This window comes from Equus asinus, chromosome 2, assembly GCF_041296235.1.
Source record: "Equus asinus isolate D_3611 breed Donkey chromosome 2, EquAss-T2T_v2, whole genome shotgun sequence".
NCBI classification, from domain to species: Eukaryota; Metazoa; Chordata; class Mammalia; order Perissodactyla; family Equidae; genus Equus; species Equus asinus.
The window spans coordinates 115,465,834-115,481,070 of NC_091791.1; the positions used below are offsets into that span (position 1 = coordinate 115,465,834).

The 15,237-nt window shown below is 36.4% G+C and overlaps 1 protein-coding gene across 6 annotated transcripts in view; it reads right to left on the bottom strand.

The window, feature by feature from the left end:
- OTUD7A (OTU deubiquitinase 7A) overlaps positions 1-15,237 on the bottom strand; it is a 392,936-nt gene that overhangs the window by 154,485 nt on the left and 223,214 nt on the right. Inside the window, exon 5 of one of the 6 annotated variants that reach the window (XM_070496820.1) lies at positions 10,754-10,838. The exons of 4 other annotated variants lie outside the window; for them this stretch is intronic. Coding sequence is in view for 1 of the 2 variants with exons in the window: in XM_070496810.1 (XP_070352911.1) it covers positions 1,803-1,938 (136 nt within the window). In the remaining variant the exon portion in view is untranslated. Of the gene's footprint in view, positions 1-1,802; positions 1,954-10,753; positions 10,839-15,237 lie in introns of those variants that run through there. One more of the 6 variants, XM_070496810.1, reaches the window with a different exon arrangement.

The following is a 15,237-nucleotide window of genomic DNA, read 5'->3' on the forward strand; positions in this document are numbered from 1 at the left end:
ATCCATACAACCCAAAGCCATCATAGAAGGCTATTAAATCCTATTAAATTCTATCAATCTCTATTAAAATCCCAATGGTATTTTTCACAGAAATAGAAAAACAATCCTAAAATTTTATGGAATCACAGAAGACCCTAGCCAAAGAAATCCTGAGAAAGAACAAAGCTGGAGGCACCCCGCTTCCTGATTTCAAACTATATTACAAAGCAATAGTAATCACAACAGTATCGTATTGGCATAAATACAGACACATGGGTCAATGGAACAGAATAGAGAGTCTAGAAATAAACCCAAGCATATATTGGTCAACTAATTTTCAACAAGGGTGCCAAGAATACAGAATGGGGAAAGACAGTCTCTTCAACAAATGGTATTAGGAAAACTGGACAGCCACATGCAAAAGAATGAAACCGAACCTCTAGATATTACCATACAGAAAAATCAACTAAAATGGATTAAAGACTTGAATTTATAATCTGAAACCATAAAACTTCTAAATAGTAAAATAGGGAGTACGCTCCTTGACACTGGTTTAGGCAATGAGTTTTTAGTTTTGACACCCAAAGAAAAAATAAACAAGTGGGACTACATCAAACTAAAAAGCTTCTGCACAGTAAAGGAAACCATCAAAAAAATGAAAAGGCTTTGAAGAAGCCCTTTAGTCTGATGAAGTCCCATTTGTTTATTCTTTCTATTGTTTCCCTTGTCTGAGAAGACATGGCATCTGAACAGATCCTTTTGATACTGATGTCAAAGAGTGTACTGCCTATACTTTCTTCTAGAAGCCTTATGGCTTCAGGTCTTATATTTAGGTCTTTGATCCATTTTGAGTTTATTTTTGTGAATGGTGAAAAAGAATGGTCAATATTCATTCTTTTACATGTGGCTGTCCAGTCTTCCCAGCACCACTTGTTGAAGAGAATTTCTTTTCTCCATTGGAGAGGATGTGAGAGAAAAAGGAACCCTCATGCACTGCTGGTGGGAATGCAAACTGGTGCAGCTGCTATGGAAAACAGTATGGAGATTTCTCAAAAAATTAAAAATAGAAATACCATATGACCCAGCCATCCCACTACTGGGTATCTATCCAAAGAACTTGAAATCAGCAATTCCAAAAGTCCTATGCACCCCTATGTTCATTGCAGCATTATTTACAATAGCCAAGACGTAGAAGCAACCTAAGTTACCATCAACCAATGATTGGATAAAGAAGATATGGTATATATATAATGGAATACTACTCAGCCAGAAAAAAGGATAAAATCATCCCATTCACAACAGCATGGATGAACCCCGAGGGTATTATGTTAAGTGAAATAAGCCAGATAGAGAAAGACAATCTCTGTATGACTCCACTCATATGTGGAAGTTAAACATGTAGACAAAGAGAACAGATTAGTGGTTACCAGGGGAAAGGGGGATGGGGGTGTTCACAAAGGGTGAAGGGGTGCACCTACAACATGACTGACAAACAATAATGTACAACTGAAATTTCACAAGTTGTAAACTATCATAATCTTAATAAAAAGTAAAAAAAATGAAAAGGCAACCAATGAAATAGGAGAATATATTTGCAAACCACATAAACTGTAAAGGGGTTAATATGCAAAATATATAAAGAACTCATACAACCCAATGGAAAAAAAGCCCACCAAATAACCCATTGAAAAATGAGCAAAGGTCCCGAATAGACATTTTTCCAAAGAAGACATACAAATGGCCAACAGGTACATGAAAAGTTGCTTGACATCACTAATCATCAGGGAAATGCAAATCAAAACCGATGAGATATCACCTCACACCTGTTAGGATGTCTATTATCAAACAGACAAGAGACAACAAATGCTGGAGAGGATGTGGAGAAAAGGGAACTCTTGTACACTGTTGGTAGGAATGTAAACTGGTGCAGTCACTCTGGAAAACAGTATGGAGATACATCAAGAAATTAAAAATAGAAATACTATATGATCCAGCAATTCCACTTCTGGGTTTACATCCTAAGGAAACGCAATAATTATCTCAAAGAGTCATCTGTACTCTCATGTTCGTTGCAGCATTATTCACAATAGCCAAGGTATGGAATCAATATAAATGTCCATTGAAAGATGAATGGATAAGGAAAATAAGGTATATATACACAGTGGAATATTATGCAGTCTTAAAAATGGAGGAAATACTACCATTTGTGACAATATGGATGAACCTGGAGAACATAACATTAAGTGATATAAGCCAGACAGAGTAAGATAGATACTGAATGTCATCACTTATATGTGGAAACATAAAATAAGAAAGTCAAACTCATTGAATTGGAGAGTAGAAAAGGGGTTGGTGGGTGGGAGAAATACAGAGAGGTTGGTGAAAGGGTACAAACTTTCAGTTACAAGTTGAAAAGGTCTGAAGATCTAATGTATAACATGGTTACTACAGTTGGTAACAGTGAAATTTATAATTGAAATTTGCTAAGAGAGTAGAACTTAAATATTCTCATCAAAAAAAGTAAATATATGAGGGGCCTGCCCAGTGGCGTAGCAGTCAGGTTTTGTGCTCTGCTTCAGCAGCCTGGGGTCTGCAGGTTTGGGTCCCGGGCACAGATCTGAGCACCGCTTATCAAGCCATGCTGTGGCAGGTGTCCCACATATAAAATGGAGTAAGATGGGCAAAGACATTAGCTCAGGGCCAATCTTCCTCAGCAAAAGGAGGTGGACTGGCAGTGGATGTTAGCTCAGAGCCAAACTTCCTCAAGAAAAAAAAAGTAAATATACGAGATGATGGGTGTGTTAATTAATTTGATCCCTTCACAATGTATATATATATAAAATCATCACCTGTACACTTTAAATATCTTGCAATTGTATTTGTTGATCAGACTCAATAAAGCTGAAAAAAAATCTTTGCCTAAGCCAAGGCCATAAAGATTTTCTCCTATGCTTTTTTCTAAAAGATTTTTGAGTTTTAGCTGTTACATTTAGGTCTATCATCCATTTTGACATAATTTTTGTATATGTGTGGGTATGAATCACAGGTTTTTTTTGCATACAAATATCCAATTATTCCACTATCATTGGTTGAAAAGATTATCTTTTCTGTACTGAGTTGCCTTTGTATCTTCATTGAATTTCAGTAATCCGTATATGTGAGCCATTTATCAATTTACCAATCTGTTTCATTGATCTTTTTCTCCATCTTTATGCCAATTCCACACTCTTTTGATTACTGTACCTTCATAATGAGTCTTTTTTTTTTTTTTGAAAGATTGGCACCTGGGCTAACAACTGTTGCCAATCTTTTTTTTTTTTCTTCTGCTCTATCTCCCCAAATCCCCACTATACATAGTTGTATATCCTAGTTGCAGGTCCTTCTAGCTGTGGGATGTGGGATGCTGCCTCAATGTGGCCTGACAAGCGGTGCCATGTCTGCGCCCAGGATCCGAACCCTGGGCTGCTGCAGCGGAGCGCGCGAACTTAACCACTCGGCCACGGAGCCAGCCCAATAATGAGTCTTAATATCAGATATTGTTAGCCTCCAACTTTGTTCTAATGTTTCAAAGTTCTTTAGTTTATTCTAGGTCCTTATATTTCTCTTTGAATATTAAAGTAGCTTGTCAATTTCTACAAGAAATAGCCTGCTGGGATTTTAAATGGGATAGCATTGAATTTCAAGATCAATTTTGGGAGAACAGACATCTCAACAATATTGACTCTTCTGTCCCATGGACATGCGACATCTCTCCTTTTATTTAGGTCTTTAATTTCTCTAAGTAATGTTTCATAGTTTTAGTGTACAGGTCTTACACACCTTTGTCAGATTTATCCCTAAGTATTTAACGTTTTTTGATGCTATTGAAGAAGTTAGTTCTTGAAATTTCCATTTCCAATTATTTACGTAAATATAAAAGAAATACAACTGACTTCTGTATATTGATCCTCTGTCCTGTAGCATGAACTCACTTATTAGTTTCAAGAACGTTTTGTAAATGCTACTGGATTTTATACATAGGTCATTATGTCTTCTGAGACTACAGATAGCTTACTCTTCCCTTTCAATCTGGATTATTTTTTATTGTATTTTCTTTCTTGACTGCACTGGCTAGAATCTCCACGAAATATTGAATAGTAGTGGTGAAAGTGGGCGTACTTGTCTTGTTCGTGACCTTGGGGGGAAGCATTCTTTCTTTCACCACTAAGTATCATGGTAGCTGTCGGGGTTTTTGTAAGTTCTGTATATCAGATTGATGAAGTGCCCTTCTATTCCTAGTTTTCTGAGATTTTTTTTATCAGGAATGAATGTTAGATTTTGTTAAAGACTCTTTCCACACCTATTGTGATGGTCATTCAGTTTCTGTTTTTTAATTTGTTAATGTGGTAAATTACATTGAGTTTTGAAAGTCAAACTAGTTATATCTTGGGATAAAACCCACTTGGTGGTCATGATGTATTATCCTTTTTATATATTACTGAATTCAATTTGTTAAGATTTTGTTTAGAGTTTCCACATTGATCTTCATGAAGAGTATCTGTTCTGGAGTTTTTGTTTGGTTTGCATTAGGATAATGCTGGCCTCAGAATGAATTGGGAAGTACACCTCTTCAGTTTTCTGGAAGAGTTTGTGTACAATCGGTATAATTTCCTTTTCATTCACGTGGTAGAATCTACCAGTGAAGCAGGATGTGCCTGCAGTATTCTTTGTGGAAAGGCTTTTAACTCCAACTTGGATTACTTTAATAGATACAGAGATATCCACGTTATTTTTTCTTGTTATCAGCTTTGGTAGTTTGCACCTTTCAAGGAATTTGCCAATTTCATCTAAGTTGTAATTATTGGCACAAACTAGTCCATAATACTCCCTATAAATAATTTTAATATCTGTAGAATGTGTACTGAGATCATCTCTCTCATTCTTTATACTGTTAATGTGTACCATCTTTTTTCCCTGATTACCTGGCTAAAGGTTTATCAATTTTATTGATCTCAAAGAACTCTTTCTTGGTTTTGTTGAGTCCTCTGTTGTTTTTCTGTGTTCTGCTTCACTGATTTCCATTCTGATCGTTATTTCATTTCTTCTGCTTACTTTAGGTTTAACTTGCTCTTCTTTTCTATAGTTTTTAAGGTGGAAATTGAGATCATTGATTCGAGGTCTTGCTTCCTTTCTAATACAGGTGGTTAGTGATATAAATTTCCCCTAAGTACTGCTTATTTCTTCAATTATTTTTTTTGTGTGTCCCACATCCCTCTTTCAGAGACTCCAATTACACATATTTTACACTGACTGCACTTTTCCCACAGTTCATTGATGGGTTTTAAATTTCTTTAATTCTATTTTCTGTTTCATTTCGGATAGTTTTTGTTTCTATGTCTTCATGTTTACTGATCTTTTTTTTCCTGTAATATCCAATCCACTGTTAATCCCATTGAGTTACTTTTTCATCTCAGATATTGTAGCTTTCATATCTGGAAGTCTGATTTGGACCTTTAAAAATATCTTCAACATGTTTACTTAAAGTTTTCAACATAGAGAATACAGTTTATTCAACTCTGCTGTTGTTATAACTTTTAATGATCTTGTCTGATAATTCTAACAACTATGTCAGTTCTAGGTTGGTTTTGATTGAATAATTTCTCCTTATTATGGGTCATACTTTCCTGCTCCTTTGTATTCCTTATAACTTTTTATTGGATGCCAGACATTGTGAATTTTATATTGTTTGGTGCCGGACAAGTTTATAGTCCTGTAAGTTTTACTAAGCTTTGTCTGGAAGGTAGTTACATTTCTTGGAAACAGTTTGGTTCTTTTGGGTCTTGCTTTTAGGGTTTGTTAGGTGTGACCAGACTAGTTTTTATTCCAGGGCTAATTATTTCCCATTGCTGAGGCAAGGCCCCCCTAGATATTAAACTCAGTGCGTTTCCATTTTGGTTAGTGGGTACAGGCGCTTTTCTTGGCTCTGCATCAGCAGTGGGCACTGTTCCCTCTAATACTTCTAGCTGGCCCTTTCCCCAGCTGCATATAATTTCCTCACACACATTGGTCAGCACTCTGCTTAGTAGCAGAGGCAAACCCTCCATAAATTGCTGGAGTTCTTTCTCTCTGTGCAGCTCTCCCCTCTCTTGTGCTCTGACCTCAAACTCTAGCCTCTTTCACTCACCAACTCTCAGCCCTAACTCCTCACATCAAGCAGTCTGCCAGGGTCCATCTGGGTTCCTCCTCCCTATACCACATCCTGGAAACACTCTCAAGGCAGTAAGCTCAGCAACCATAGGACTAACCTTGTTTGTATCTCCTCTTATGGGGATCACTTTGTTGTCTAATGTTCAATGTCTTGTGTCTTATATATTGTCCTTTTTTTTTTCGGCATGAGGGTAAACCCACTTCCTGACACTCCATCTTGACTGGAAGCAGAAGTTTCCTGGTGCTATTTTTAAACATTTTATTATGGAAAGCTTCATACACATCCAGAAATATATAGAAGATTATAATGAACCCATTTGCATCCATCAACCAGTTTTAATAACTAATAAACTCATGGCTAATCTTATTTCATTTCTTCTCTCACCATTCCCCCAATTTCAAAATCTCAGCATGACATCATTTCATCCATCAATATTTCAGTGTGTATATATTTCTTAGAATAACCTCAGCAACAATATTACACCTAAAATTAATTAACAATAATTCCTTAATATCATCAAATATCCAGTAAGGGTTTAGTGTTCAAGTATCACATACTGTCTCATAATTTTTTTTTATAGTTTGCTTGAATCAGCGTTCAAATGATATGCAGACACGCTGATTGGTTCATGTATCTTTTAAGTCTTTAAAAATTTACAGCAGGGGTTGGCAAATTATGGCCCACGGGCTAGATGACTTTTTGTAAAAATGTTTTATTAGAATACTGTTGCACCCATTGTCTATGGCTGCTTTCACGCTACAACAGCAGAGTTGAATAAACTGGCCCACAAAGTCTAAAATACAGTCATGTGTCTCTTAACAATGGGGATACGTTCTGAGAAATGCATTGTTAGGTGATTTTGTCATTGTGTGAACATCACAGAATGTATGTACACAAACCTAGGTGCAATAGTCTACGACACACCTGGGCTATGTGGTATAGCCTATTGCTCCTATGCTACAAACCCATACAGCATGTTACTCTATGGAATATTGTAGGCAATTGCAACGCAATTGTATTTTTATATTAAAACATATCTAAACATAGAAAACATACAGTAAAAATACGGTATAAAAGATAAAAAATTATATACCTGTATAGAGTACTTACCATGAATGGAGCTTGCAGAGCGGGAAGTTGCTCTGGGTGAGTCAGCGAATGAATGGAGAGTGAATGTGAAGGCCTGGGACATTACTATGCACTACTGCAGACTTCATAAACACTGCACACTTAGGTTACACTAAGTTTATAAAAAATATTTTTCTTCAATATTAAATTAACCTAACTTACTGCAACTATTTTACTTTATAAACTTTTAAATTTTTTAAAACTTTTGACTCCATAATAACACTCAGCTTAGAACACAGACACATTGTATAGCTGTAAAAAATATTTTCTTTCTTTATATTCTTATTCTATAAGCTTTCTTCCATTTTTAAATTAAATATATTTTTTTTTTACTTTTAAAATGTTTTTGTTAAAAACTAAGACACAAAGACACACATTAGCCTAGGCCTACACAGGGTCACGATCATCAATATCACTGTCTGCCACCTTCTATCTTGTCCCACTGGAAGGTCTTCAGGGATAATAACAAGCATGGAGCTGTCATCTCCTATGATAACAATACTTTCTTTCAAAATACCTCCTGAAGGACCTTCCTGAGGCTCTTCTTGAGGAGATGTCACTCTTAAGAAGTACATCCATGGTGGTTTGCTTGGTTTCTTTTTTTCATCACAGATTTGCTTGTAAGCAGATGAGCCACCATGAACATTCCTCTCTCTTAATGAAAACCTTTCAGTATTGAAGTCTACGTTTCAGACTTTTTAAGGAGCTTATGGAGGTCTGTAAAAGCTTCTGCTTAATCTTTCACCATGAATTTTTTTGTAGGTTCTTCTTTTTCTTCTTCTGCAGTTTCCTTTTCTCTTGCCCCTTCTTCAGCTATGTCTTCCTGCTCCAGTTCCAACAACTCCTCATTAATCAATTCCTCAGGAACCACCTCTAGGAACTCCTCAATAACATCTCCATCGATACCCAGGTTAAAGTTATTTGCCATCTCAACCATAGGCTTGTTTCCTTTCGCACCCTCCTCATCCTTGGCAAATCCTTTGATGCCATGGACTAAACTCTTGAGTGTCTTCTTCCACATGCCATTCATAATACTCCTTGGTGACATCACCCTAAGCCCAAGCAAGGTCCTAGTCATAGATATTGTAATCCTTCCAGAATTGTATCAGTGTCTTCCTCAGTTGTAGCAATAGACTGGGCAAAAATCCTCCTCAGGTAGTAGGCCTTAAAAACTGCTATAACTCCTTGATCCAATTGGATGTGTCAAAGAGGTGATGTTTAGAGGGAGAAATACTGCTTTGATATTGGGACAAAGATCACCAATAAAAGGAGGATGTTTGGAGCATTATTAACAATAAGCAAAATCTTGAAAGATGTTATTCTCCAAACAGTACTTCTCAATTTTGCTGGTATAACAATTCAGAAGAACATCTTGGAAGAGGAGCTGGGTCATCCATGGCTTCTTATTGCTCCTGTAGTACACTGGCATGTGTGCTTATTGATATGCTTGACAGTCTTAGGGTTCCCACTGTGCCAGATCACTAAGGGTTTCAATTTGTAGCCTGCAACATTGCTCCCAAGCAAGACTATTCTTGTCCTTAAAAGCCTTGAGGCCTGGCACTGACTTGTCTTCCTGATGGATGAAAGTCCTTTCAGGCATCTGTTTCCAGAATAGGGAGGTTTCATCCATATTGAATATTTGCTCTGGTAAGTAATTTCCTCCACAATCAGCTTATCTAGAGTTTCCCCAAATCCTTCAGCTGCCTTCGCATCAGCAGTCACAGACTCACCACTCACTTTCACATTATGTAATGAGTAATAATTGTTGAATCACTTAAATCATCCAGAACTAGCAGTAAATTCAACATTGTAGATGGGTCCAGCCTTTTCTTTCAACATCGTGAACAAATTGTTTGCTTTGTCCCTGATGGTCATGGTGCTGAGAGGGATACACTTCTGTGTCTGGTCTTCAATCCAGGTCTTTAGAAGTTTCTCCATGTCTTATACAGGCCCTTCTCAAATTTTTGTTAATTTCATTTCCTTCAATGAAGGAGATCCTTTAAAAACTTCCATCACTTTGTTCTCTTTTTTCAGGATCGTAGCTATGGTGGAATGGGACATGCCTAACTGGGGAGCAATAACCATCACTGATTTTCCACCTTTGTAGCACTTAATCACTTTTAATTTCATTTCCAAGTCAATCACTGGTGTGGCCTCTTACTGACAACATTAGCAATGGATTTTGTATGCTTAGGGGCCATGATGAGCAAAACAACACAAGATTAAATTAAGCACAAAAGAAAATGATGCAATCAAGAGATGCAGTAACACAACACGTATAAGGCTACTGCCAGCATAACACGACATACTGTTTTACAGTAAACTATTTTTCATAGGTAGAAAGAATACACTTTAAAATAACAACAAAAAGTATAGTATAACAAATATATAAACCAATAACATACTTACTATCATCATCAAGTATTATGTACTGTACTTAATTGTGTGTGCTATACTTTTACATGATTGGCGGTACAGCAGGTTTGTTTACACCAACACCACCAAAAACATGTGAGTAATGCATTGCACTACAATGTTACAATGGCCACGATGTCACTAGTTGATAGGAATTCTTCAGCTCCATTATAATCTTACAGGACCACCATCATATATGTGGTTCATCATTGACTGAAACATTGTTATGTGGCACATGATTATATGTATTATCTGGCAATTTACAGAAAAAGCCAGTCAATTCCTGATCTGTAGAGTTTACCTCTTCCTCTCTTATTTCCCTTGGAATTTATTTGTTGAAGCAACCTACAGCCTAGATTTAGGTGTCACATTCTTGTCTCATAAAACAAGGTCCTCTGCTAAACAGCAGCTCTCTGCTAAACAGAGAGCAAATAAACGTATTTGCTCTCATTCAGTGACTAAATACAGAGTTTTGATCAGATTTGGGTTCAATTCACTTTTAGAAAGACTACTTCATAAGTGGTGGTGGTACTTCCATTAAGAGTCATAGAACGGCTGATTCACTCTCTTTGTGATGTTGGTAACCATTGATGATAATTCTAGATTAGATAGATAGATCTAGATAGATCTAGATTCCTTAGAGGTTACAAAAGTATGACATTATTAATTCCATCAGTCCTTCTTTTAAACTGAAACACTTTTATGAAGAGAACCTTTCCCTCATCAATTATTTATTTATACAGTGATAGCAAGTGGTACAAAAAGGGCAAGATAAATACTTAATTATTTTCCTTTATTAGTATCTAGTTTTTCAAAACAATAACTTGGCTCCTAGCATCTTCCAAAAGTGATCGATGAGTTGTTGTTTTTAATATTATTACGAATTCATATATAAACATATTTGATGTGTTTCAAATTATTACAATTACTATGCTCATATGCTTATTGATGCTCCAATTATCATACCTCTGGCTGGTGGGAAACTTTCCAAGCCTGTTCCTGTCATTTTAATACGTCCCAAGTAGCATTTGACAGCTTCCTTACCTTCTGGTATGACACAGTGCCGCAGGCTCAGCTAACATCCTCTTCAGACCTGGAATCAGACATTTATCCAAGGAGTCCTGTCTCCCTTTATGAGAAATGACAAATGGCAGCCAGAATTTGAACACTAGAGTCACTCATTGCAACTGCCTTGATTGCTGTTTCTAAGATTTCTGGGGAACAGATCTATGAAATAACTACTTTAAAAATAAAATACATTGTGAGTCTATTCTACTAATTCTAATTAAAATTAAGGACTACAGGATTTGATGCCAACATCATGGTGGAATGTGACAGTCCTCATTTTGCCACTCTCCCTAACAATAATAATTTAGCACTCATCCATGGACAAAAGTGTGTTTGTGGGAGCTGTGGGATCCAGCACCATAAGCTAAGAGACCTGGGAGGAGTCTTGCCAACCTGTTCATTGGGTAATAGGCATAGAGACTGTGATCCTGGCTATGGACCAATGAACTTGTTCCAGGCCCTCTTGGCTGTGATCTGGGAGCCCCTGAAAAGCACTGTTTTAGACAATTACCCACAGACAAGAGAACCTTTGCAGAAGTGCAGGTTTCCAGAGAAGAAGTTCCAGCATATCATTGGAGCAAAAAAACCAAAAACGAGTTTGGCCACACTGAAGAGGATTAGAGCAATAGCTTGACCTTATCTGCTTATCTGCATCACCCCTCCCCCAAGATGGCACAGCTTAGGACCAAGAGAGATCTTCTCTGCCTGTGATTTCTTCAGTGGGGGAAAGGGAGAGCATGTGAGTGAGCACCTGGCTTCCCCAGCTGTGCAGGACACTGTCAAAGAGGTCCATTTCTCTCTCACATGAGCCAGAGTACTGAGTCATGGTCAGCTCCCTGTACACACATTCAGTAATGGAAGAGAAAGTGAGCTTTGGCAGAAGGCTAGTGAGCACATTTTGGAAGCCAACCTGAATCTGTGGGCCAGGGAGAGACCACAAACTTGAGCTTAGTGCCATCTTTGGGGAAATAAAAAGGAGGCTTGCAGCATACCCAGCCTGGTGTGTTGCAGGATTAAGAGAAGGCATACAAGCTTAAGAATTCTGACACAAGAGGGAGCAAGAAGCACGGAGCAGGTGTATCCACAGAAGGTCTGAGAAAGCCCCAGAATTGCTAGCAGGGCTGAGAGAAGGTATTTCTCTCTCGAAGGCAGCGAGTAAAGATGGAGAAGTGACTGCACTTTGAATATAAAGACAGCAATGCAAAACTTAAAAGATCATGAAAAATCAAGGAAACAAGACACCACCAAAGGATCACAATAATCTTCTTGTAACCAACCCCAAATACCTGGAGATCTGCAAGTTACCCAATATAGACTTCAAAATAGCTTTTAAAGGAAATTCAATGAGCTACAAGAAAATATAGAAAGACAATTCAATAAACTCAGGAATATAATACATGAACAAAAGGAAAAGTTTAACAAAAAGATGGAAATAATAAAAAAGAGCCAAACAGAAATTCTGGAGCTGAAGAATACAATAAAAGAAATGAAAAATGCACTAGAGAACATGAACATCAGAATGGATCAAGTTGAAGAAAGAATCTGTGAGATAGAAGACAGGAACTTAGAAATTATCCAGGCAGAGAAGAACAAGGGAAAAATAACAAGAAAGAGCTAAGAAAGCCTATTTGATCTACGGATACCACCAAAAGAAACAATCTGTGAATTATTGGAGTTCCAGAAGGAGAAGAGAAAGAGAAGGGGCAGAAAGCTTATTTAAAGAAATAATGGCTGAGAACTTCCAAAATCTGGGGAGAGATCTGGATATCTAAATTAATGAAGCTCATAGGTCACCAAACAAAATCAACTAAAAGAGATCCTCTCCAAGACACCTTATAATAAAATCATCAACAATCAAAGACAAAATCTTAAAAGCAGCAAGAAAAAAAACCTTGCAACTTACAAGGGAACTCTCATAAGGCCATCAGCGGATTTATCAGTAGAAACTTTACAGGCCAGGAGAGAGTGTGATCACATATTCAAAGTGCTGAAAGAAAACATGCCAACCAAGAATTCTTTACCCAGCAAACCTGTCCTTCAGAAATGAAAAAATAAAGCCTTTCCCAGACAAGCAAGGCTGTAGGAATTCATTAACACTAGACCTGTCTTACAAGAAATGCTGAAAGGAGTTCTTCAGGCTTAAATGAAAGGATGCTAATTAGTAATATGAAAACATATGAAAATATACAACACACTGATATAGGTAACTATATCATCAAATTCAGAAAACTCTAATACTGTAATATGGAAGAGTCTTAACCACTTAATTCCAGTATAAAAGTCAAAGGATAGAGTATTAAAAATAGTTATACCTACAATAATTTGTTAATGAATACACAATATAAAAAGAGGTAGGTTTTGACATCAAAAACACAAAAGGGGCAGAGTAAAGCTTAGAGTTTTTGTATGCAATTAAAGCTATCAGTATAAAATAGACTGTTATATCTATAAAATGTTTTACATAAAGCTCATGGTAACCACAAAGCAAAAACCTATAGTAGATTCACAAAAGATAAAGAGGCGGAAATCAAAGCATATCCCAATGAAAAATCATCAACCCACAAAGGAAGGCAGCCAGAGCAGAAGAAAGGAACAAGGGGATTACAAAACAGACAGAAAATAACTAATACAAAGGCCCTAGTAAGTCCTTACCTGTCAATAACTACTCTAAATGTAAATGGACTGAATTCTCCAATTGAGAGGCGCAGAGTGGCTGGATGGATTAAAAAAAGAAGACCCATCTATATGCTGCCTAAAAAAAGATGCACTTCAGCTTTAAGGACACAGGTAGGCTCAAAGTGAAGGGATGGGAAAAGATACGCCATGCAAGTGTGACCCAAAAGAAAGCAGGGGTATCTATATTTATGTCAGACAATATAGACTTTAAGCCAAAAACTGTAACAAGAGACAAACAAGGCCATTATATAATGATAAAGGGGCCAACTCACCAAGAAGTTAAAACATTTGTAAATATATATGCACCCAACTTGGAGAACCTAAATATATTAAGCAAATACTAACAAATCTGAAGGGAGAAATATACAAAAATACAATAATAGCAGGGGATTTCAGTACCACTCTTTTAACAACAGATAGATCATCTATACAGAAAATCAACAAAGAAACGTTGACCTTGAATAATACTTTAGACCAAATGGACCTAACAGACATATATAGAACATTCCATCCAATATCAGCAGAATACACCTTCTTCTTGAGCATACGTAGAACATTCTCCAGGATAGGTCATATGCTACATCACAAAACAAGTCTTAACAAATTTAAGAAAACTGAAACCATACCAAGTATCTTTTCTAACCACAATGATATGAAACTAGAAATCAAAAACAGAAAGAAAGCTGGAAAATTCACAAATATGTGGAAATTAAACAAAACACTTTTGAACAACCAATGGGTCAAAGAAGAAATCAAAAGAGAAATCAAAAAATATCTTGAAAAAAATGAAAATGTAAATACAACATACCAGAACCTATGAGATGCAGCAAAAACAGTTCTACAAAGGAGGTTTATAGAGACAAATGTCTATGTTAAGAGAAAAAAACCTCAAATAAACAACCTAATTTTACACCTCAAGGAAATAGGAAAAGAACAACAAACTAAGCCTATAGTTAGAAGAAAGAAGTAAATAACAAAGATCAGAGCATAAGTAAATAAAATAGAGACTAGAAAAACAACAGAAAAGATCAATGAAATTCAGTCCTGTTTTTTAAAAGATAAACAAAATTGACAAACCTTTAGCTAAACTAAGAAAAAAGAGAAGACAAATAAAATCAGAAATGAAAGAGGAGATGTTACAACTCATACCACAGAAATACAAGAGTACTATAAACAATTATACGCCAATAAATTTGACAACCTAAAAGAAACGGATAAATTTCTAGAAACATAAAACCTACCAAGACTGAAACACAAATTAAAAATCTGAACAGATCAATAATGAGTAAGAAGATTGAATCAGTTATCAAAAACCTCCCAACACAGAAAAGCCTAGGACCGGAGGTTTCACTGATGAATTACACCAAATATTCAAAGAAAAATTAGTGCTAATCTTTCTCAAACTCTTCCAAAAACTGAAGAGGATGTAACACTCCCAAACTGATTTACAAGGGCAGCGGTCACCACCCTGATCCTAAAGCCATATAAGAACACTACAAGAAAAGAAAACTACAACTCAATACCCCTGAAGAATATAGATGCAAAAATTCTCTACAAAATTTTAGCAAAACAAATTCAACAGCACACTAAAAGGCTCATACACCATGATCAAGTGGACTTTATCCCTGGGATGCAAGGAAGTTTGAAAATAAATAAATCAATAAATATGATATTCCACATTAATAGAATGAAAGACAAAGTGCCTTGAGGGCATTATGCTAAGTGAAATACACGGACAGAGAAAAACAAATACTGTATGATATCACTTATACGTAGAGTCTAAA